This window comes from Triplophysa dalaica, chromosome 15, assembly GCF_015846415.1.
Source record: "Triplophysa dalaica isolate WHDGS20190420 chromosome 15, ASM1584641v1, whole genome shotgun sequence".
Lineage (NCBI taxonomy): Eukaryota > Metazoa > Chordata > Actinopteri > Cypriniformes > Nemacheilidae > Triplophysa > Triplophysa dalaica.
This window is the reverse complement of record NC_079556.1, coordinates 11298287-11322891: the sequence shown is the minus strand read 5'-3', so window position 1 is coordinate 11322891 and position 24605 is coordinate 11298287. Positions and strand designations below refer to the sequence as shown.

The 24605-nt window shown below is 37.2% G+C and overlaps 2 protein-coding genes across 3 annotated transcripts; both read right to left on the bottom strand.

Moving 5' to 3' along the window:
- Positions 1 to 5717: 5717 nt before the first annotated feature.
- Positions 5718 to 12802, bottom strand: gcfc2 (GC-rich sequence DNA-binding factor 2). Of its 2 annotated transcripts, none has more exons than XM_056767752.1 (18): positions 12470 to 12802; positions 12291 to 12395; positions 12073 to 12204; positions 11685 to 11915; positions 11507 to 11604; positions 11157 to 11263; positions 10403 to 10586; positions 10185 to 10308; positions 9685 to 9745; positions 9504 to 9613; positions 9230 to 9429; positions 8879 to 9023; positions 8217 to 8338; positions 8059 to 8135; positions 7815 to 7881; positions 7418 to 7564; positions 7198 to 7337; positions 5718 to 7026 (listed from the first exon to the last, which is right to left on the bottom strand). In XM_056767752.1, exons 1-18 carry the CDS (start codon positions 12750 to 12752, stop codon positions 6909 to 6911), a joined length of 2451 nt encoding a protein of 816 aa, XP_056623730.1. In that variant the 5' UTR covers positions 12753 to 12802; the 3' UTR covers positions 5718 to 6908. The 2 variants fall into 2 exon arrangements, with proteins under 2 accessions (XP_056623730.1, XP_056623731.1); XM_056767753.1 differs by having other exon boundaries at positions 9504 to 9589.
- A 755-nt stretch (positions 12803 to 13557) lies between these two features.
- Positions 13558 to 19831, bottom strand: ywhaqb (tyrosine 3-monooxygenase/tryptophan 5-monooxygenase activation protein, theta polypeptide b). Its single transcript, XM_056768056.1, has 6 exons — positions 19675 to 19831; positions 18345 to 18733; positions 15579 to 15702; positions 15162 to 15325; positions 14984 to 15079; positions 13558 to 14898 (listed from the first exon to the last, which is right to left on the bottom strand). Exons 2-6 carry the CDS (start codon positions 18636 to 18638, stop codon positions 14839 to 14841), a joined length of 738 nt encoding a protein of 245 aa, XP_056624034.1. The 5' UTR covers positions 18639 to 18733; positions 19675 to 19831; the 3' UTR covers positions 13558 to 14838.
- Positions 19832 to 24605: the final 4774 nt, after the last annotated feature.

Here is a 24605-nt window from a genome sequence, read left to right as displayed (position 1 = left end):
TGTGCTGAAGCAGCTCAATTCAGATGTCCCTGTTCCCGTGTGCTGGACTTTACTGCCCTTCTGCCCAGAGTCAACAAACCTGTGCTGATGGGATGCGTCTGCATTTTACTCAGAACCCCTGATGGGTCAGGACTCAAAAAAATACTACATGTAAGCACTGACTAGCCCCAACATTTAAAGGAACAGTTCACGTAAAAATAAGTTCTGTCATCATTTACACACCTTCAAGTGGTTCCAGATCTGTGTAAATTTCTTTATTTTAATGAACACGAAACAGTTCAAAATGTACAGTAGGATGCAACAGTTCTGGGGCACTTTTGACCACCATTGTAATTTTTCCTAATGTGGTTGTCAACGGTGGCCAAGAACTGTTTGGCTTCAAGCATTCTTCCAAATATCTTTCTCTGTGTTCATCAGAACAATACAGATTTGGAATAACTCGAAGGTGAATAAATGAAGACAGAATTTTAATTTTTGGGTGAACTTTCTCTTTGAGGCATACTGTTTCAGACATACACCAATAATTCTGTCTTGTCAGGTATATAAAAGTCATTCTTCACTATTTGTTGTTCCATATAGCCTAACATAAATAAAGGTCTTGGAAATTACTGGTAATTCTTCTGAAAGCTTTGTCTGTGTTAAATGAAGCCTATTGCAAAAACAAAATACATGTTTTACAAACTTGTTGGATTAAGAGGATCAAATTTGTTGAGTGGCATGAAAAAATATTTCATGACGTTCTCATATTTGAACCAGCTGACCTACAAGGTGAATGTGGTTTACTACAGCACAATTTATTAGGATGTGGTAAGTGATGTAAGCAACCACAAACAAATATTTTTGACTGTGCTAAAGGGACAGTTCACTCAAAAAAGAAAGCCCTGTACATTTCTTTGCTCTAAAGAACACAGAGAAAGATATTTCGGACAAATGCATGTAACCAAACAATTATTCGGCACCATTGACTACCACAATACCAAAATGACAATGGTTGTCAAAAGTGCCTTTAAACTGTTTGCTTGCCTACATTCTTAAAAATATCTTCAACATATTGTTCAACAGTACAAAGAAATGTATTCACTGTGACTAAAACTTTTTGGTTACAAGCAGTCTCCCATATATATTTCTCTGTGTTCATCAGAACAAAGAAATTTATTCAGTTTTGGAACAACCTGAGGGTGAGTAAATGATCATTTGTGGGGTAAACTGTCCCATTAATACATAAATCTACACAATTTACTGTGCTGGGTTACAGGGGCAAAAGGCTAATAAGACGAATCATAAAATACTGAAATCTGGTATTACCTAAAATGTTTAATAAGGCATTGTATAAAAATGAAATATAAAAGAGAAATGTGTACAGTGTAAAAAAATGCAAATACTGCCAGCTGAACACTTGGAGATGGATGCTATTCTTGTCTCTTGACATGCTGTCTGAACAATGCCCACCCAAGCACTTATATGCCCTAATTCCCACTTTACCTGCAGGCTATGTCTGTTCTCACATGAAATGTCTTGATTATGTTTTTTCTATAGTAGTTTATACCTGAAAATACTTGCAGAAAAATGCATTCATGCATTTGAACCCATTTCTATGGTGTTGTTAGTGTTCCAGCTGTTAAGCCAGACCACAAGATATCTTACTAATACCAAGTTATTATTTACATGCATTACCAACGTAAAGGTGCATTAAAAAAATATTTTGTAAAAGTTCAAAGGTTAGTTCACACAAAAAATATTTCATTATTTACTCATCCTCATGTTATTTCAAACCTGTATGACTTTTTTTCAAAAGATGTTACTTAGTAATGTTGGTAACCAAACAACAATGCCCTCCAGTGACTTCAATTGTATGGCATCAAACCACTCCTTTTGTGTTTTACAGATGAGTCATAATCAATTTTCAAATGACATGAAGGTGGATAAACGATGACAGAGTTGGGTCATATTTGGGTAATATTTATTTATACTTAATATGCAAAAAGGAGTTACATGATCATAATTGAAATAAATTTTACAAAATATGCTAAATAATAAAATAAGCAAACAAATGAATTACTATTCAGAACACGGGCGCTCTGCGTCACCTAGACACGATTATGTCACGGGTTATTTTAACCGTGCTTGACATTTGGTGCGCTGCTTTACTTCCCTCCAGACAGTGTATGTTAGTGTAGCTCTGACAGTACAGTCAGAGTGCATTAGCCCTGAGTGCCCATAACTCTCTCATGTTCAACAGCCTTGCCAAAAGACACCCAATTACTGACGTCCTTGTGTGGGTGACCAAAATATGAACTCCTTGAACATGTAGCATATAAATATTTCCTATGTGTTTATGTCTGTATATTAAAACTTGATTCATTTTAACCAGATTTGTCCTGTTGTTCAATTTGTTCTGACAAACTTCTGCTCCTGAGTCATCTTAAGAAAGGAAGCAAAAGGTTCTTACTATGACAGAAAAAAAGGCTGATGATATAATTTTACTACGCGACTCATCAGGTGGAGAAATGGCTCATTTCGAGGCAAAGAACTGTTAACTGTCGGAGCCCTTTTTGAGCCTACACATTAAAACACATGTTGGAACTAAAATGGCGGTAACTCGTGAATTCTTTGGAATACAGACTTATGATTGGTCTCGTTTGAAAAAAGAAAAGTATCTGATTATTGGAACACACACAAAAAATATTCAAGGTATGTTGTAAGGTTTATTCTAAAAAAAAAAAAATTCTTTGATTAAAAAATACATAAAAAATATACGGGCAAAAGGATAAGAAAAAATCTAAGCACACTCTTTATAAAAAAGAACCAACTCCCTTCAAAATTAATTTTAAAAAACATTAAAAAATCTGTATTAAAGAGTCTTACACCTTTCCAATGATATAGTTTGTCATGATTTGATTAGGAATTACATGCATAATATTGACGCAAAGGTGTCCCGCATACGGAACCGGTAACAGTTAACAGGCTACAAGGGATAGTTCATCCAAAAATGACATTTCTGTCATCATTTACTGACCCTCTAGTCATTTCAAACATAAATGACTTTCTTCTGAGGAACACAAACGAAGATATTTAGAAAAATCTTGGTGACCTCGGAATGGTGGTATACATTCACTTCTATAATATGGACACAAAACCAATGAAAGTCAATGGTTACCACCATTGTTTTGTTACCAACATTTTTCAGAACATTTGCTTTTGTGTTCTGCAGAAGAAATATAGACAGGATTGGCATTTTTGCATGAACTTTCCCTTTAAAAAGCCCAGTCTTTGTTTTCATAAAGTTTAACTCTGGGTCTGTTTAAGTCATTAGTAAGGATTATCACCCCCTCTTGACCATGACGGAAAAATTGAATCCCCGTCAAATTCTACCCTTGGGATAACCTCTGTAGGTATTTTGTGTAGACAAACGAGTGAGATGAACGATATATGAATCAAGTAAGGCACAACTACAGGAGAATGTTCAATGTCTTTGCCGGAGGATAGGGCAAAAGTAGGCTACTGCAGCGTTCTGAGACCCCAAAATATCAGAAATGTATCTGTGTTTTAAAATGAATGACTAATTCAATTGGGATTGCATGTCAAATCATTGCCTTTGATCGAAATCTGTTCTATTCGGTTTTTGGATATGATTGTTGAGTACATTTGCCATACATAGTTGGCAAGTAACATACCACTGCAAATCCCGGAACAGAGCTTTTGAACTGCCTACCTTGACTTGGCCCCTACATGAGTAAATAAATATGTTGAGGTAATGGAAGTTCAAGAGCAGGCCTTTAAAAGAAAGTATATTATCCAGAAACTTGAAAGACACCTTAAACCAAAGTAAAAGTTTTGAGGCTATAAGTCGATGTGTATATGTTTGAGTCCAAAAAGTAAAAAAAACAGAGCTGCATTTGATTTGGCATATCGAATCAAATACTCTTATAATGTCCCTCATCCGCAACCAACTAGCAAGTACCAAAATGTTCTCGACTGTAAAGAACCTTGCCATTACAATACTCTAATAAAATTGTAATTTAGCCCTTGTACCCTCAATATGTGTGCCTCAAGATAACATAAACAGCTGATGTTATTTACCATTTAGCACCACCTCATACCTCAAACACACACACACACACACACACACTACATCTGAAATTCCACATTGACAAATCTACAAAACCAGGCAAAATTTAGTTATCTGGAAATTTGATTAAAACTGGAGAATCCCTTTGTAAAATAATGTTTAAAACAAGATATAGGAAATGCTTCAAGGCGCCTTAAGAGACAACCAGGGACCTTATAAAACTGTTTGTTCAGCTCTTCTCCATGGGTCATATCTTTGTAAGGGTCACAGCTAACACAGAGACAAAGGAGCTAAAAAATGCTGTCTTTTTTTACTTTCCACTCAGTATATTTCCAGAACCAACTCATCCGGTTTCACACTGCTTTTATTTGCTATATGAACATTGCTATTTATGGACAGGACCATTGTTTGAAAATAAAATGATAGAAAATACACTCAAAATTGACATACCACTATTTTAATGATACCAGAAAATATGAACAAAAGACAGTTGTTGGTTGTTATGACTATAGTAAATAAGTAATAAAACCGTGAAATAGTAAAAGGCGAGTAAATCGTGAACGAACCAGGTGATCCAAGAGCTTGTCTCTTTGGATAGAATCATTCATTAATGAGAAATTTAAACAAATTGTGTTTGCTCCTTGATTTATAAAATCTTATCTAAACGCCATAAACAGCTTGAAAGGGAGAGAAACGATAATTATACTGCCTTGGTTTAATGTAAATAACTCCCACTTTAAAGTCCCGGCTTAACAAAATTGACATGACTTGTACAGATAAATTGTTTACCAGAAAACTAGTAATGTAAGGTAACAAAGTAAAAATAATAACTTTCTTACATGGGGAATTTAATAGCTGCCATCTGGCACCGAGATTTTCTTAAGAATTTAAGTTTCTTTTGGCTATAATTCTGCTTCCTTTTTGCACTGTACAAAAACTATTCACAATTCTTCACCCGTTTTACAATCGCAAGATACAGTAGTCAGCATATTTAGGAGAGGCCACTTGCCTTTCTTCTTCCTTATTTTTTAACAGCTCTTTGCTGTACATATCTTTTTTCCCATTATTAAATCTACAAAGTGCCATTTCAGGGGTCAAACAAAACAAAATTAAACATTGCACAGCAAGAATAATGGAGAGAAGCACTTCCTCAAAATACATACTTCTATTGAAAATGTAGCAGAGGTTAATGGTTGACATGGAAACTGTAAGTAATGGAATCAGTCATGAACTATCTCACCATAATTGAATAAAAGTGAAATCTCCCAGTGCTGTGACGGACTAGTCTAGAGGTGTGAGATATTCCACTCTCACAGTGAAATGTTAGTCCAAACAGACTTTCGGATTATGCAACCTTGACCTAATAGTGCAACTTCCACATGAAGATTTTCATGAAGGCAAAAAAGTTCAGCAGGCTATGCGGCAGACGCTCTGAATCTCTTCTGCCACATATATATATATATATATACACAATTCCTTTGTGCAACTCTTACTTAATAGTAAGTAAAAGGTATCCTACATATGCAAGCATTCTCTAAGTATCCATTCGTTTGGTTTACAGGTCAAGATGACATTAGTCATCCTTTTAAACAGGAACCACAGGGACATATGGGCAGGGAGAAACATGGAACAATAACTAAACCAATAATTAATATAAGCCAACTTACTTTTATTTCAGATAGAGCAAAATGCAACAATGAGCTTTAGGGGGAACAACATTACACTACTGTAATCTAAAGTCATCTTAGATGAAAGTAGATGATATAGATGATTTTACAAGACAAGAAAACTAAAAAAAAAAAAGAACAATATGTATACAACTGCACAAATAATATTTACATTCAGGCACTTAGCAGATGCTTTTATCCAAAGCGAAGTAAAGAGAAGATATAGGAAATAGAGTAAAGTGATTTTATCAAAAGGAGGCGATAAAAAATATGGGATTCTCTGTTCCTTTGGCACAATTTCGTAAAAGTATACTAAAGCAGATTTTCTTTTCTTGTGGCAGGAATACACAACAAAATATTAACAGAATTTCTTTAAACTAGAAATCATACACTTGCACACTTTTTAAAAGTTTCAGATGGAAACTCACCTACTGCTCAAATCTGCAGACTGGCAGTGACTTAAATTTCAAAAATGGGCAAAATCCGAGCAAAAGTCTTGTAGTCTATTTTGGCCTTTAGTCATCTCGGAGTTCTCCAAAAAAACGGAGCAGGTAAAAACGGTTACAAATACAAATTTGCAAACTTGACAATCACAAATTTGAGGGTGTACACGGGCTATAGAATAGTGAAATTTCTCTCATATAAAGTGTGTACTGCAATTATACTGTATGTTTAAGTAGTATAAAGCCCAGTAGATGATTCTAGGATGCCCAACTTCCTGTGCTCCTACTGATATTATCCTGAGATTCTGATTGGTTTGTCATCAGTTTTGCTACTGAATGTTTACTGATGGATAAATGTGCAATTTGAGTTTACATCTCGACACATCAGTCCATTATGTTATGTGTTTTCTGAATGAGAACATGGTCAAACCTTTGCAAAATGACATTTTGTATGGGGTTTGTACAAGTTGGTGTATTGTTCTGAGAATGTGTTTATAGTTGTCAGAAAATGGTTAATTGTGTTTTAGGAATCACGAAAAACTGTAATACTGAAATTTACATTTACATTACATTTAGTCATTTAGCAGACGCTTTTATTCAAAGCGACTTACAAATGTAGAGGAGTATGTCTTAGAAAGAAGTAAAAAAGCAGCAAGTGAATTAAACTACAGCCACATGGACCAAATATTTTATTCACTATACATGTACATATTAAACATAAAAAGATGTTCATGGATGCCACTGAGCTTTCAACAGATCTTCACAATGATATTTGTTTATAATAGTCGTAATACTGTCGTCTGCCTTGATATTCTGAAGTAAACACAAGACTTCAGATAAAAGTGCTCTGCAAGGTATAAAAAAGAACTATATTAGAAACTTATAATTAACACTGTCGGTCTATAACTATAAAGTATGTTTAGGGTATAGTTAAAGTATCTATTCAATAGCACAAATACTGAATAATTGGCTGCAAAAAGGATTTGCATTATGTAGAAAAGACTATATTGTCCATTACCGAGTACTGCTGGGATCACTGCTGTCCTTGCATATCATGTGAGCAACCTGTTCAAGATGTTTTCGGAAGTTCTGTAGCTGAGGTAGAGACGACCCAATGTTCACATCCATAAACCATGATGTTGGGAAACAATCTGCAATCTTTTATACAGATGAACGTTAGTCTGAAAATTAATATAAATAGATTACATTTTCACATGAGAAGTAATCTGAATATGCACCTTTTTGCATTTCTGGATGGTATGTTTTGGACTAGAATCATTAAGGACCGTAATCATCAAATAACGACCCAGGAGTTTTTCCAACATCAGCTCTTTAAGAATCTGCTCTGGAATCAATCCATCCCATAAAGCCATATTACCAAGCAACTGAAACAGAATGTGAAAAATTAAACTGTACAGCCTAAACATTGATGTGCAATTTTTAAGATGACACTGTACAGTATATGATATATATATTTTTATTATAATATATATTTTTTTATTATTTATTTATTTTATTATGTCAGTATATATTATATATACTGTATATAATTAAGATTTTATATAAGAAAGTGATTCTAAAATTTGTGTATAAATATTTAGTACACTGAGGACTAAGTGAAGTGAAATGTTATACCTTTACAGCAGAGTAAAATTGTTTGTTCTGAAACAGGAACTGTGGTGACCTCCTGTCATCGACAGACCTTAAACATAAAACAGAATTACAAATACAACATCTTCTGTTTAAATCAAGGCACTGTGTACTAAATAAAAGACAGTATAAATAAACTAACATCAGACTCCGTTAACACTTATCTTGCAAAACCCACATCTTTGCCAAACCCTGATTTTTCAAAACAAACAAATAAAAAAACATTTACTTTTTGGGGTAAAGTGGGACAAAGACATCATTGTCTACTGCAGTCCTCAGTCTCTGAATAACTGCTTCTACAAAGGCCTTAGAGACAAAACAAGAGGTTGTTAGCACTATGCCTTAAATACATTCGTAAAACTGTGAAATGGTGTAGTATAACAATACCTTGACTGGTTTGCTTTGTTCACCATCAAATACAGAATAGTCATCCTGTATTCTCTTGCACAGTGTGGTGAGGTTGTTAGACTGCTGTGAAGACAGAGGGTCCCACACCAGCTCTACAAAACCTGCCAGAATTATGATACGTTTTAATAAGATAACATCCGGATTATGGTCCCTAGAAAATCAATAACCGGAAAGACGAAACAAGATATTTTGACACCTTTTAATGGAAAATCAGGCGAATATATTAGATTAATCTAGTGAACGTTCTGTTCCCAAATGTAAGATATATGATACATGAATTTAAAGGGCACTATAGACCCCGACTTGTATATAGTAAAGTTAGTTTGATTCTATGTCTGTCTCAATGCTGTATGTGTGCATGCATGCATGGTTTCTGACTTAAATTAAAATTGATAAAAATATTATATTAACATGTAGTATTATAAAACAAGTAAATACAACTGAAACTGTTTCAGTACCAGTTTATGTTATTAGCAAGTAATGGCGGCTTCTGTAGGTTATAACTTGTATATTCAGGGTTTTTATATATAAAAACTATTTATGGCTTTCTAGCAAAGGGATTTTAATTGAAGATTATTACATTTTATTATGTTTATTGTTATTATACACATTTAGGTACTAAGTACTCGCAAAAGAATCACCTTGAACTTTGGATAAGATTGTCTTCTCAGATATGGTGGGCAGTGTCTTCATATCCATGTTCTCCGATTCTTCATAACCCTGACCATGGCAGAACCTCTCAACAGCAGAATACCACGGTAACGCCTCAAAGTCCTCTCCCTCTGCCTGAAATACAAATTCATGCATCTCTAGGCAAAACATGACAAGAATCAAATTAAGTACAAGTCACTGATGAATGAAATGGAAATCTAAATTAGATTTATAGTATATAAGTGTTAATTCAGTTTAATTTCTATAGTGATATATAGATACAGTACAATCTCAAAAATATGAATAATGATGTCATCTGTAGGCATGATGCAATATTGCACCTTAAGTGGATTCCAGCCAATAAGCTGGTGTCGGATCAGAGGGGCCAGAAGTTTGGGAAGGCACAGTCCAATGTAGGCATTATTGTAGGATTCTGGAAACGAGACACGCCACTCATCAAATCTGGATAGGATTTTCTTCACGTCCCAAAATTCCGTCTGAACATCTGCAAATATTTCCTGAGACCTTTTCAGTAGGTCAGCTGTTAAATGAAATTGAACTTAGAACCTGAACATTAAACATAACCAAAGGTCTTCATTCTTAAGCTTCCCCCACCTCTTTTACTTTGTAGCTCCGCCTCCTGAGCGGTCGCCGGTTCCCAATCAGACGGTAAACACTCTTCTTCAGAAAAGTCAAGCAAGCTAAGACATGAAAACATATGAAGACTATAATTTAAGGATTAGAAGCATCTTTATTCAGATTTCCAAGAAATGACATAGCAGTGAAAGTGTCTCACCTCTGCAGAGCCGGGCTGGAACCTCCAGTGGCGTCACCATTGCTTTGTGAATCAGTATTATCTACGACATCCACAATAGACGATATTATAACGACAAGAGCAGACACAGCACTGTAAGTAGACTGCAGAAAAGTAAGACTTTTGCATAGGAGAACGGTTTAGTCTAGAAAATAAGTGATATGGATGGCATGCTTGAATGAAACTCAAGAACTGGATTCCTTTCAAATAACAAATTTAAAGTGTCAATTCATTAAACAAGTAAATCTTTGTTTATGTTGTTCTGCAAAAATAGTTAATATATAATGAAACAAATATATTTGAAATACATTTTTTGTAGATACAATTTCAAAGGTATGTGTTTGTCTGTCTGTAATGTCAATGAAACCTTCAATCTTTTTGGTCTTGAGAAATACGGTTTACATTTAATTATAATACATTTTATGTAATAGAATACCTTTAAAAAGACTGCAGTATTATATTAAAACATTTCTATATCTTACAGGTTAGCTTTTGAATTCGAGTTGATTCCTCTTGCACTTCTTCTCTTCTCTGACTCAACAGCGCCTCCGCCTGGTCAATGTAAAGACTGTGCATATCCAACTCGACCCAGTTTATCAAAGCCATCTGAAAAATAAGGCATGCAATGTGTGAGATATAATTTAGACGGCAAATAATAATATTAAATGAAACACGTTCTTAGAGATTAACCACTGCTTACCTTCTCAGACAGGCATTCCAGCAAGTTCTGTGAGAAAATGTTCATGGTGCGGTAGAAGCAGAGCTGCTCGTCTGCAGGGTGATTTTCGAGGCTCTCTAAAGAGCTCTTGGCCATCTCCACATCCAGCTGAATCCTCCTTAGTTCTGCCTCCCGTGCCCTGTGCACCTCCCTCAGCGAATCTAATCTACAGATTACAATGAGTTATAGGAGTAGTTCACTTTCAAAATAAATTTTCATGATAGTTTACTCACCCCCATGTCATCCAAGATGTTTATGTATTTGTTTCTTTAGTTGAAAAGAAATGAAGGTTTTTAATGAAAACATTCCAGGATATTTCTCCATATAGTGGACTTCAATGGACTCCGCATGGTTGAATGTCAAAATTACAGTTTCAGTCCACCTTCAAAGGGTTTTAAACCTACTAGACGATGAATAAGGGTCTTATCTAGTGAAACGATCAGGCATGAAAAAAAAATCGACTATTTGGAGTCCATTGAAGTCCACTATATGGAGAAAAATCCTGGGATGTTTTCAGAAAAAAAAAATCTTTTTGACTAAAGAAAAAAAAAAACATGAACAACTTGGATGACATGGGGGCGAGTAAATGAACATTTATTTAGAAAGTGAACCACTCCTTTAAAGGAATTTAAACGCTCTGAAATTAATTGAGCATTTCTTATACTGTAAACAAATGGACTGTGTATTGAAGAAGTTATTCATAGACGATTATGATGAAGTAAAAAGCATTTCTTACTTTCCAACAATTCTTTTCTTTATGACATTGATGCTGACTGCTGGAGGTGTTTCAGGGATGTCCAATTTCGTTTTTCTTTTTTGTCTCACAGGAGCCTGATATCGCTTCTAAGAACAAAAGAAAACTTGAAGGTTCTGTTGAATTACGTGATGTCTCTAAAAATATACTATTTACAAAAGTCTTAAACTACTACCAAGTACTTTGTGGATGACCTGCATGTCAACATCATCAAAGTCTCACGCATTCCAAATCAGTCAGTTAAGGTTTTGTAATGGTTAGATGGTGTACTGTCTACGTAGACTGTGCAATCATTTCTGGGACAGGGCTAATATAACATTAAAGGGTCTCACTTGGTGTTTACTGACTCCTTTTCCGATCTGTTGCTCCTCCCAAATGTGCTGGTCTTCCTCCTCCTGACTATCTGAAAAACTCTCTTCACTATCACTCTCTACAAAATGCAAAAACACAGATCAACACCTGAAGTATTGAACCCTGGAAAAGAATGCTACACATTTACATGTTCCTCACCCATCTTCTCGGCCATACGCTCTCTCAGAGTCTTGGGTTTGGGTGCGAACTCGATTCGGCGTTCATGATCATCTGGCTCATCATCGCTGTTTTGCTCAGCCTCGCTCCGATCTTCTTCCATTAGACTTCCGGGAGTGCTGGGTGAATCCAGTGGGATGTAATCTTTCCGTGCTCGGGCTTGTCTTCTCTGCTCTTTGGCAGCATGAATCTTTCTAGCATCCGGGATGGTGACTGGAACAATGAACAAATAAAAGCATTATCACACATGTATTAAGAGGAACCACATGTTAGTGTTAAATACATGGATATTTGTCACATATGTTTGCTTTGGTCACTGTTACACAAATCAATTTAATAAGCACTTAAACTGTGATAAACACTGTAGTACCTGTCTGTGGTTTTGACGAACTCGATGAACTGGATAAACTTGAGATGGTAGAAGAGCTTCCATCATCACTGTCATGCAGTACATCCTCAGCATCACTGTCAGACTGCACACCGAGATCTACCTTCTTCTTAACTAAAAGCAAATGAAGGGATGTGTTAGGTGCCGTAAACACTGATGAATAACACGCCATCAAAGACACTTTAAAACAACATACGCACCTTGAGAGCTTGGTAACGGTACAGCGGGATCCTCCTTTTTTCGTGCTTGGAAAAGCACTTCTTTATTAACTGCTCGCTTCACTCTAAAAGAACTTCCCTCAGTGCCTGCAAAGGTTGAATCGTTTCTTTGTTAAAAAAAAGAGGCATGCGCGTACGAGAGATTACAGTAAAATACTTACAATCCTTGTCCTCGAGAAAGCTGAGCGTGTTTGTTTTTGATGAGTGATTATTGTCTTTAGACTGCAGTGAAGTGACAGCTGGTTCCTCCGCATCACTCGAGTCAGACCTTCGTGATTTTGAACCACTTGAAAACCCTCTTCGCGCTAAATCTACTGTTGAAAAGTGGATCGGTTTCTCCGTTTCCTTCGTAGCGTCACTGTTGGCGACTTTTTCATTCTCCTCTTCCTCACTGGATTCATCCTTCCTTTGCCTGAAATTTCTGCGAGGCTTTTTGTTAAACATTTTAAAAATCTAACCCAGCGTGAACGTGGAAACGACGACGCGATGATGTATTGTCACTTCCTGGTCGTTGTTTAAAGACATTTCAAAATAAAAGCCCATGTGAACGACTCTCAGAATCTCGACATTTAAAAAGCAGTAAAATAGTTAAGATAAAATTAACACCTCAAATTGTTTTTCGGAATGTCTGCTATTCAGAAGTTCTTAGTAGAAAGGGTCTATAACTACATGAATATGTCAGTCAATTCAAGGGTAAATTGAAACATTGACCGAATGGCATTGGGAAATATTTATATTTTAATTAAATGAGCTTTAACAAATGTACATTCTCATTAAAAATACTTATTCGCAATATTATTAAACTAAAAAGGTACACTTATTATATTTATTTGATGTAAATCAGTTAATAATTTAAGTGAATTCTGCTCTAAAAGGAGTAGTTCACTTGAACATTTGCCCCCATTGACTTTCTATAGTAGGAATAAAGATTACTATGAAAAGTCAAAGAGAAGAATTTTGAAGTGAACTACTTTAATTCATAATATTTACAGTCTATTTTTTTAAGTATACTGCCATATTTTACCTCTTTTGTAAAAAAACAAAAAATATTTAATTACTAGCATAAATGACAGAGTGTAATGTGCATTATTTTTGGTAAAAAGATAATTTGTACATTTTGAAGTCTTTACATATTATGTGGGTCTATATATTGCCTAAATAAATAACTTTTGATTTCCAGATGACTATAACTTCCTGAAACAGAAACTTGACACTAATAGTGAAAATAAATACAATCACAACACCAATCTGGTTTATAAAATGTCACTTTTAAGCATGTTACATAACATACACAGGGCATAAAACATTTTCACAAGGCTTTTCTGAGACTAAAATTTATGGGAAATAAGAAAAATCACATACACAATAAAAGGACAAAAAGGAGAAAAAAACAATATAGTGGTCCAATCTATCATGACACTTTCAGGACAAACACACCTGTGCACATTCCACTGACGAAGTACTAAAGAGAACTTCAAAATTGGCAATAGGGTATTGATTTCCATTCGTGTGCTGTATTTAAGACATGCACAGGCAACGCTATTTACCACCAACACCGATATTAACCAATAGCAATCAGAAAGCAAAGACACACTTTCCAGGTCTTTCATATTATTCATAACATGCTTCATGTGCAGTAATTTCCAGAGTGGATCATTTGGTGAAATCAACTATAAGAGAACCGTACTTCCAAACTGTGCCACAGATCGTATCAGTATTGATCTGCATGCTAGTGGGGATATTGAACACTTGAAACATAGCATTGATCAAACCTAATAATGATAGAATGCCCCGAGAAATCATGGTTTTATCTATGGATGATTTTGATTGCCATTAAATTAAAGCAAAGGGAACAATAAACAGGCCAAAATCAACTGCATTAAAAAGAAAACAAATATATTAAACCGTTTATAAACCGATGACTGTCTAGAAACTATATACCACTGCTTCAAAGCAAAACCTAAAATGCAATTTGAAATACTCCATTTCAACAATTCAGAATTTCTTTTTTTTCTTTAAATTTTCATATTGAACTACTTAAAATGTGATTGTCCACTGATTTCAGTGGAAACGCACAACCCTGGGTATTGCTGAGGTGACAGGTGTTAAAATACCAGATACAGTAGGCGTGTAAGACAACGGTAATCTTAATGCTTTTAATATCCCTGCAATCATTTTTTTTGTCTCAGACTTATGTGACGAAATGCGTGTCCTTATTTTACGTTATTAATTAATGTTTTTCCCACTAACTACTTAAAGATTATGTTTGTATGAAATGACTCTAGTCATAACTTTCTACAGAAGAAACTGCACATTATGGTAGGCCAAGACAGACAACGGAACAAGGTCCCCCCAAATAAATCTCTTTTCTTGCCCAAAAGCTGCACTGTGAAAAGGACTAAATGTTATATTTTCATAAACAGCTCTTAATTAATTACGGGTTTGTTCTTTACTGGACGAATTCTGACATGGAGTGATTGGGAATGGAGATGTGTATAAAGGTTGTTTTCTTTTGCTGAAGGAGCTTGTTCTAGTTCTCTGCTCCCTCAACGGCTTCACCCTCATCTGGTGCGTTGTCAGATGTCCATAACTAGAAGTAAAAAGAAACATGAATACACCACTATATGAAAGAATGTTTTACCTTAATTGTTAAAAAATAAAGGTTTGTTACTTACTGTGAGGTTATCTCTCAGTAGCTGCATGATAAGAGTGCTGTCTTTGTAGGACTCTTCGTTCAGCGTATCAAGCTCTGCTATGGCCTCATCGAAAGCCTGAATTTGAAAACATATTTTTAAAAACAATGTCCCCACACCTATAATTTTTGTATGGCCATAATGGAGACTTGAAACATACTTGTTTAGCAAGGGCACAGGCCTTTTCTGGGGAGTTAAGAATCTCGTAGAAGAAGACCGAGAAGTTAAGGGCCAGACCCAAGCGTATGGGGTGTGTGGGTTGCATTTCTGTCTTGCTTATATCGAATGCTGTCTGGTAAGCATCCTGAGAGCTTTTTATGGTTTCTGCAGAAAGAAAAAGGCTTGTTTAGACATGCAATGCATATAAGACACCTAAATACTCAATGAAGGCCACTCCTTTAAACCCTCAAACGGAGAAATAAAAATATTAAACAGCAAGTCCAGTTCTTCATTGCGTATTTAAATATTAAATTCTTAAAAGGTTTGTCTGTATATAGACTAATCAACAAACTTCCCCTTTTCAAAGTTTTCCGTTAGTTCATACACCAGTCAAAAACTGACAGCTATGCATTCTTACCTTTCTTGTCATCTCCTGAGGCGACTTCAGCGAGGTATCTGTAATAGTCGCCCTTCATCTTCAGGTAGAAGACTTTGCTCTCAGGGTTCGTGGAGTTCTCAATTAAATATTTGTTCAGCAGCTCCTGTTGGAAAAATGTACAGGTCAGGCATATACAGTGAGAGAATAAATTTGAACATACACTTTCTTTGTGTTGATCGATTAGGTCTCAATTATCATTCCAAACTACGATTGCACAAGGTGAGCGACCTGAACATCTTTAATACTGGCTAAATTATCAAATTACCACCCATTAGTTCCATTGCCACTCAAATCAGTTTCAAGGGATTTCCTTGTAACCTTGATCTTAGTCCAGGATTAAGATTAATCTGTGTCTATGAGACTGGTCTCTAGCGCTGGAATTATATGACTACCAGTCTGCTTCACCAGAAATCTTTGTCAGTGAAAGCTGCAGCATTATGGCACTGGTAAATACCAGATTAACCACCACAGCAAAGATGGGACAGACTAACATGGAAAACCCAATACTGCCAAACATTCCTTACCCTAGGACTTCAAGGCCAATTTAGACAATCTACAATCAAGATTTTAAAATTCTTCTCTATCCTCCTACACTTCACAGCCTGTATGTGAAGTATGCATCACACGTACTGTTGAGACAGACAGGCAGAAAACATCACCTCCAACCAATCCTAAATTCGGCAACAAAAAAAATGTTTTATCAGTAATGTGAATGTTTTGAATCGACTGCAACCGAAAACGTATAAGGTGACGTAGACAAAGACGAAACGAGTGTAAAGCAACATTCTCAGGAATTAGGGCCTGTTTCTTCTTGTCCGTCTGAGCAGAGGTCCAGGAAGCCTGCCAGAGCATTTTTTTTTTCATCTTTACACTGTTTTTTTACCAACCTTCAGTGGTAAGAAGTGGCAGTTTATGTGCATGCATTAGGCTATGCATCTACCCTTGTTTCTAGACACTTTCATTCAAAGCAATTTACAGCGTATCTGCCATCTGAGATACTAATTTTTATAACCCATGACTCGTCTCCAACCCATGACCCAGTGTTGCCAGGGTCACACTTCTGAGTGAAGCTGCAAGACCGATGAGTATGAGAGCTGGCAGCATATGCAGCCTGTCAGGTGGGGGTGTGGACCAACCTTGATCCCAGTGTAGACTCAGCAGTGAGTCACGGACACACCCTCAGTCCTCACAGACAAGCTGAGAAATGAAGCTGGAGATCTAACTAAAGCCGTGCACACCAACTGGCCGTGAGTCATAATTCACTGCACAAACAGTTTGCTCTCTGGATCTAGACTGGACAACAACCAAATAACTGACAACAGTTTCACCAACTTACCAAAAGGAAACTAGGAACAAGTAAGTCTGGAGTGGCAGTAACTACTTTCTCTTTCCATGTGAAGCACTTTCTGGAATTTTAGGAGCCTTCAAGGCAAGTTAAATGCTTTGGTGGTGAGGTGTCATTTTTGTAGACTGCTTTGGATGCTTGCAGGAACAAAGCAAATCAATTACTATGCAAATCATGTGTTTCACAATATGTAGAAAACAGTTTAGGGAGGTACCATGACCTCTAGTATTTGCATCTACCACTGAAAAACACACCATGGGCAACCACTACAGAAGACCTCAAAGAATCTAACAACATTATTCATAAACCAAAATCATGAAAATAGGGTGTTAATTGTGGTCTTAATCCACAACATTCTCTGGTTATCTAGTCTTATGCAACCGTTACAGCTCAGTTTGAGAATAATAACCATAGCTTCAATTTTTGACATCCTCCTTCAGGCAACAAAAACATTTTTTTCAAGGAAACAAAGTCTCACAGTAGCTGACGTTGAATTTTTCCACCAGTAGCAAAAGCCTCAAGAATGAGGAACTGCATAGCCCCTTTAGCAATTCAGACAGCACTACTTAAGTCCACCTGAATGCACACACACCTACTGCTGAACTTTGATCATCTCATCTCTCCCTCTGCGAGGTGAAGAGTCATAAAGGCACATGATTTGATTATATAAACAAATATTTCCTTTTGTGGAGTACTGTCCGAGAGGAAAGGCTTCTCTGTGATGTCATAGTAATTCTATCAGGGGTGACGTTTCACTGAGGTTAGGCAAACTATAAAAAAAATGCAAAGCTGCTAATTGTTTTGTGATCTTTACATATACCAGTACCAGCTATAAAAAGTAATAACTCCACAGCTGTCCATGTGCAAGACTGTGCATGCTGCTCCTCTTAATTTACATTCTCTTGTCTCCAGCGAGAGCAAAAACTGGGCTGATGTTATATCAGAAAAGAGGACATAGTCTCTGCTGTGTTCTTTGTAATGCACGTGGCCAATGAAGGAACCGTAAATACTTGGATGCACACATTACATCATTGCATTTAGCTTGCTAGGCAGTACTGTATTAAAATTCCTTGCATTTCAACACACACATGCTCTTCAGGAATTAAAACATTTTAACTACATGATAATATTACACATTAGTGTATTTATTACAATGTTTAAAAACTGTACCACTAAACTACAACGTTTAAACGACCCCATTCAAAACCTAAATAACGCCAATGACGTCATTGTATTATTTGCATATTGCACTGAATTAGGTTTTCATTCTGAATAGCAAATTATCTTTTTTTACCATTTATCCATAGCACATAAACACCAAACTCTCGGTTTCTAGAGAAATAGTTCTCCCTAAATTATTATCCTTTTGCACCATATGCCCATCTTAAAAACACACTCACCAACACATCGTTGCAGATGTCCCGCAGTTCAACCTCCACTTTCTCCCGGTATTCCTTCACCATCTGCAGTTTCTTGTCGTTGCCTTCGGTCTTCTGCTCGATGCTAGAGATGACCCTCCAGGCAGACCTCCGGGCGCCCACCACATTTTTATAAGCGACGGACAGCAGGTTCCTCTCCTCGTTGGACAGCTCGGACCCGGCTTCAGTCACCATCTTCATACAGGACGCCATATCATCGTAGCGCTCGGCCTGCTCAGCCAGCTTCGCCTTCTGGATAAGCTCTGTTCTGTCCATCCTGTCGCTTTGTAAGTCTGTGAGTGTTTCTAGGTCTATGGGACACTCGACCGGTCAAAGGAGGGAAATGAACCGCCGTTTAATCCTTGGAGACGCTGAGAAATTATAACAGTGAAGGCGTCAAGCATTGTTCAAAGAGGCTCTTTTGTGCTAGTGTTACATGTTCAGATCAGCTGAGAAATTTGCTGGGCATGTCTTAAGACCTGGAAAGCTGCTTACATACTAAACATTTTGGGGCATCAATGGCGCGTTTCGATGGCCATAAATGGTGCCTAGGTAGGCAACTCGCTAGGTTTGAAGACACAGCTAACGTTAGGGTGTGTGCGTTAGCACATCTGTGTCAGTGCAATCGTTATAACGTTAGCCCTGCCCTCTTTAATAATATGCACAAATCTTTAAAACGAACCGTTAGTTTTAACTACCCATTAAATACACAAAATAGGACACTACAGTTCAGTACATCGATCTTCATCATACCGAATCAATAGGACTCAATAAAAAAACCGAGCCCGATTTCCGTAGCAATGAGGCTGCTGGCAATGAGGCTACGATGCAAGGCGTTGTTTAACTAACGTTTTATCAACCAACAGAAATACGCATTAACTTATACAAGCGTAAAGTTGTTTTTATAAAATTCAATTTGCGTCAACCGATGGCAAATCAAATCTCACAAAATAGACTTTAAACGAATATAGCTGATGACCCGCCTTAATGTCACAGCCACGGGGCTTGTCTTCTACGCTAACTTAACACACAACATCACGTTTTACAACTAATGTGCGTCCGACGGAACAAATCGTCCTTAAAATGAGTAACGTTACATTAATATTAGCTTTATTATTTAACGCAAATAAACCTTTTTCCTGGTAGACTCGAACGCATTTTGGCAACCCCTCCTACCCCCCAACCGACCAGCGCGTTTAAATCGATTATGCAGTCCGTTGCAATATTATAAAATATGTAACTATAACATATAATATCGTACTACAAACATACACGACCCCTCAAAGCTGAAATATTATAAATTGCATCTCACCTCTAGATCAATGGTTCACTACACCGGATTGATAGCCTTTGAGCTCGGATGGTTAGGAAAAAAATGTACTAGAGAAAGACAATCGAAAGTGTTAGTGTGGGATGTCGCTAATTCCGCCCGTTGGCCAATCAGATTGCGCAAATTCCGTCCGTCACTCTATGTTTTATGCAGTATCGTCCAATAGTCGCTTAGCGCGGGGAATGGGGGCGGGCCGGTAGGAATGTTAGGTTGGCCCGTTAACTCTGACTTGTAGCCACGGGGTTTCCTCCAATTAGAGCAAGGGAGGTGACGTCACTATTGCTATGGCGATCCCCATCCTCCCACCCATACCCAGCATTACCATCAGCATCATGATTGGAAGCTGGATGCAGCAACAGCAGTTCTAGTTTATCTACTGAGACCCAAATCCCTGATAAATAATAAATAATTGATGTAAGTCTACATAATGTATTGCTAGTCGAGTTTATAAGTGAGATAGATTTAGAAAAAGAAGTGTTAAAGTAGATGTTCTGAGCACTACTGTCTATTTGTGATATGCTTTTAAAATGTGTACAACAACATTTATTAAGAACAGAGAAAATGAGCAATTAGGAAACTTGAAATAATAATATTTCAAGAAGATATTCATTGAAGCATTCGTTTACATCAAAGAATGTAACACATATAGACCTACACATTAAAACATGTTTTAAACTACAATAATAGGCATCTTTACGTTGTTTAAGCTTGTTTTAAGCTTCTAACTTTTCTGTAGCTCAGTGGTAAGAACATTGAGTTAACAACAAGGTTGGGGGTTCGATCCCATGGGATTGCACATACTTATAATCAAATGTATAGGACAATGCAATGTAAGTCCCTTTGTATAAAAGCGTCTGCAAAGTGCGTAAATGTAACTAAATAACACTGTGTGTTGGGTGGGGCAGGACAATGACAAATTTTGACATCCAAGATTTGTCTGAACAGGTAAATGTACTTGTCCATTTCAGTGAGTTTTGAAGAAGGGAGGAAATGTATAGAAAAAGTAAAAGCCAATTCAAAGATCAATATCAGGTATTCAAATAATTAAAAACGGTTTTGGATCAATTGTTTGGGCAAAAATGTTTGGGTAGTGTATCTACCATCAAAAGAAGCCGAGTTTTAACCAGCCTGCATGGGCTAAGACCAGACTCAACTCAATGAGATAAAAGCATGTTTAATCCCCCTTGAAAGGTTCTGTGTTAACTTCAGCAGGGTGTGTCATGTCTAGGACCTTACATAGTCACAGAAAAAGTATAATTTGTTGTGGTGCTTTTTGCTAATCGTTATTTGTTTACATACATTTTTAATGTTATGTTTAGTGGCACTTGTTTACAATTTATTGCATAAAAATCTGTATTTATTTATAAGAAACTGAAATATATATAAATTTGAATTCTAAATACTGTGTTAGATAAGCCGCTGTCAGTGATGGTGTTAACACTGATGCTCACAGGTCGAGCTTCCAGGTCACACTGCCTGAGGGGGATCAATATGTTGGCGTCAGTGTTCTGACAGAGAGGAACAAAGAAATTTGCCAACACATAACAAAGTCCTGAAAATGTCTGTTTTGTGTGTTGAGTTATGCAGTTGTAATTATCCATTGTTGCAATAAACAGGAACAGAAAGCTAAAATAGCGGACTAGACAACAACATTTTTGTATGCACTAATGATGACTGTGCTCTCTGAGGCTGCATTGGGAGATCTATTCAATTAAAGGAACAGTTTACCCCATATGAAAATTGTGTGATCATCTTCAAACATGTATACTTTATTTGATCATTGTTTAAATCTAAATATGCCAGCATCTCTTTTTTTTAAAAGTGAATAGGGTTTAGCCACGTTGTGAAATAGTTACATTTTTGCTATGAGATTGAGTTGGGTTTGGAATTAAATAAGGTTATAAGAATTAGCATTAGCGCTTATTAGCATCTACACAGAGGTGTTAAACTAGATGTAAAGCGAACAAACCACCCTCCCAATAAGCAAAGAACACCAGACAAAACTGAGATTTGTTGAGTTTTGTGCTGTATGCTGTCGTTATTAGTATGGTACACAAGTATTATTCCTGGTGCAAAGACCAAAGGGAAGCTTTATTGGTGTATTACCACCATACTTGCGTTCAACAGAGATCAGCCTCCAAGACAACAAATGCGAGTAATCTTTTAACAACGATTTGACAAAGCTATTTCTATCAAGTGACAAATAGCTTAACAGTAATAACATAAACAGTTCAGCTAAATAAGAAAAATAGGTTCAACGTGTCGATCTACCTTCTATTAGCCTACATTCTGTTCTGATTACCACATGAAAAATACAATAACACGTCTCAGCGGATACATCAAAGCCCTGTACTGAAAGTGTTTGCATCTACAGAACTTACTATCTTATTGCTTTTCCTCTGAAAGTGAGGAGATTGGGGGGATGTAGCAGATTCGTAGGTGGGTGTGCTCAGGGAGTTTGTGTAGGCAATCTGATTGAATGAGACGAGGTTGTATTTTGTACTCCGCATGCCTCTGTGTGTGTGTGCGTGTATGTAGGAGTCAGGGGGTGTAATTGGCCCTCGGTTCTCTAATTTTCTGTCCTTTCACCATTGTGATCACTGTGGGTGAAAACGTTGCGTTGGATCCTTATGAATTACTCTGCCATCTTAACAAGGCAAAAAAGACATAAAAGACTCAACCATTTGTTACCGTTTTCTTGCATCATTTGCTCAATGTTTAACACAACATGAAATCAAAATGGCCCTTCTTTACCCCTATGGTCAGATTTTTTAAAGACTGGTGTTGGCTTACCTGAAAGACAGCATGGGACCTTTACTGGACCCCCTGCAGTTTGCTCACCGGGCAAACAGGTCTGTGGATGATGCAGTCAACATGGGACTGCATTAAACCCTACAACATCGGGGCAGACCAGGGAATTATGCAAGGATCCTGTTTGGGAACTTATGTTCAGCCTTTAACACCGTCGTCCCAACACTCCTCCAGACCAAACTAACCCATCTCTCTGTTCCTAGCTCTGTCTGTCAATGTATGATCAGTTTCTAACAGACAGGCAACAGCTAGAATTGGTAAATTCACATCCAAAAGCCGTACCATCAGCACTGGTGACCCCCAGGGATGTGTGCCCTCCCCACCGCTCTTCTCCCTGTATACCAACGAATGCACCTCTACTGACCCATCTGCCAACCTCCTGAAGTTCGCAGACGACACTACAGTAATTAGCCTCGTCCAGGAGGGTGACGAGTCTGCTTACAGAAGTGAGGTTGAGCAGCTAGCTGTCTGGTGCAGTCATAACAACCTAGAGCCAAACACTTTAAAAACAGTGGAGATGATAGTGGACTTTAGGAGAAAGCCCCCAGCACTCCCCCCTCTCACCATCATGAACAGCTATGTGGTCGCAGTAGAGTCATTCAGGTTCCTGGGGACCACCATCTCACAGGGACATTCACATTGACCTATTGTCAAAAAGGCCCAGCAGAGGCTGTACTTCCTTCGCCAGCTAAGGAAGTTCAACCTGCCACAGGAGCTGCTCTTATAGTTCTACTCAGCTGTCATTGAATCTGCCCTTTGCACTTCCATAACTCTCTGGTTCGGCTCAGCTGCAAAAACGGACCTCCCTATACTACAACTGATAATTCGGACTGCTGAGCGAATCACTGGCACAACCCTCCCCACTCTCCAAGAACTGTACTCAACCAGAGAGAGTAGAAGAACTCGCAAAACCACTCTGGACCCCTCACACCCCGCGCACTTCCTCTTTGAACTGATGCCGTCTGGTCGGTGCTACAGAGCACTAAGCACCAAAACAGCCAGACATAGGAGAAGTTTCTTTCCTCAGGGCCATCTACCTCATGAACATTTAAATGTTCTACTGTTCAATAAAAACATGTGCAATTCACAAATATATATATTATTATATAATTTTTTTATTATAAATTCATTATACATATGTTATTGATATAATATTCAGCTATCCACATTCCCCTGCATAACTTGTATATAGCACATCTGTACATACAATACACTGCCTATTGTCCATTTGTCTAATAAAACGCCGTCTTTAAATATCTACTTTATTTGAAACCTATATACTTACATTTGTGTTTGTATGATTTTTCAATCGGTGTAACATACACAATACAGGGTTAATTTCTTATAATATTATTAAGGTTGTGTGTTATTATGTATGGAATGGCACATAATGCTTGATTTCTCTAAAAATAAAGGCTGCTGTTTCAATAATGCACCCGCTAAGTGGACACCGCTAGATGGTTACTGACATTATTCCAAATATCTTCCTTGTGTTCAGCAGAACAAAGAAATGTATATAGGTTTGGAACAACCTGAGGGTGAGTAAAAGATGACAGAATTTTTCATTTTGGGTAAACTATCCCTTTAAGAAATGAAAGACATAATGAGAGAAACTCAACCACTGGTGTCTTACTAAATCTCAACCCTTGATCTGTAGGATCTAATATCTTCAACCTATAGTCATATTTGCATCTAAAATATTAATCCAGTTGTATATGTGCACAATACCTGTGGTCCACCGTGCACAGAAGTTAAGCGTTTCTCCCACTGTGACTCATTCTGTCAGACAGACCGAAAACAGACACAATTAGCCTGTGAAGACTACAGAATCCGGGCATGTCTGACAAATGAACAGCATCATCAATTCAATTCTTAAATCATCGACATCATAAGCGCACAGATAGCTGTTTTAAAGTCCCGTGCAGAGCTGTTAGAAAGACATACTTTGTAGATAACTTGTGCGAGAGGCAATAATCTCTGCTCTCTGTACGGTGTGGAGGTGGATAGTTGTTATGTAAGAAGTGGGGGTGTCTTCCTACTAGCTGCTGTAGAATTGACTGCACAACTCCGGTGTGTGGGACGAAGCTCTTTTGTCCCTTTTT

Coding starts and splice junctions, on each gene's coding strand:
- gcfc2 (XM_056767752.1), bottom strand. CDS start 12,752: ATGTTTAACAAAAAGCCTCGCAGAAATTTCAGGCAAAGGAAGGATGAA. Junction 11,264..11,506: donor AAGGAGTCAGTAAACACCAA/GTGAGACCCTTT, acceptor TTTTGTTCTTAG/AAGCGATATCAGGCTCCTGT. Junction 7,338..7,417: donor CCATCCAGAAATGCAAAAAG/GTGCATATTCAG, acceptor TCTGTATAAAAG/ATTGCAGATTGTTTCCCAAC.
- ywhaqb (XM_056768056.1), bottom strand. CDS start 18,638: ATGGACAGAACAGAGCTTATCCAGAAGGCGAAGCTGGCTGAGCAGGCC. Junction 15,703..18,344: donor ACATCTGCAACGATGTGTTG/GTGAGTGTGTTT, acceptor TTTTTCCAACAG/GAGCTGCTGAACAAATATTT. Junction 15,326..15,578: donor CTCAGGAGATGACAAGAAAG/GTAAGAATGCAT, acceptor TTCTTTCTGCAG/AAACCATAAAAAGCTCTCAG.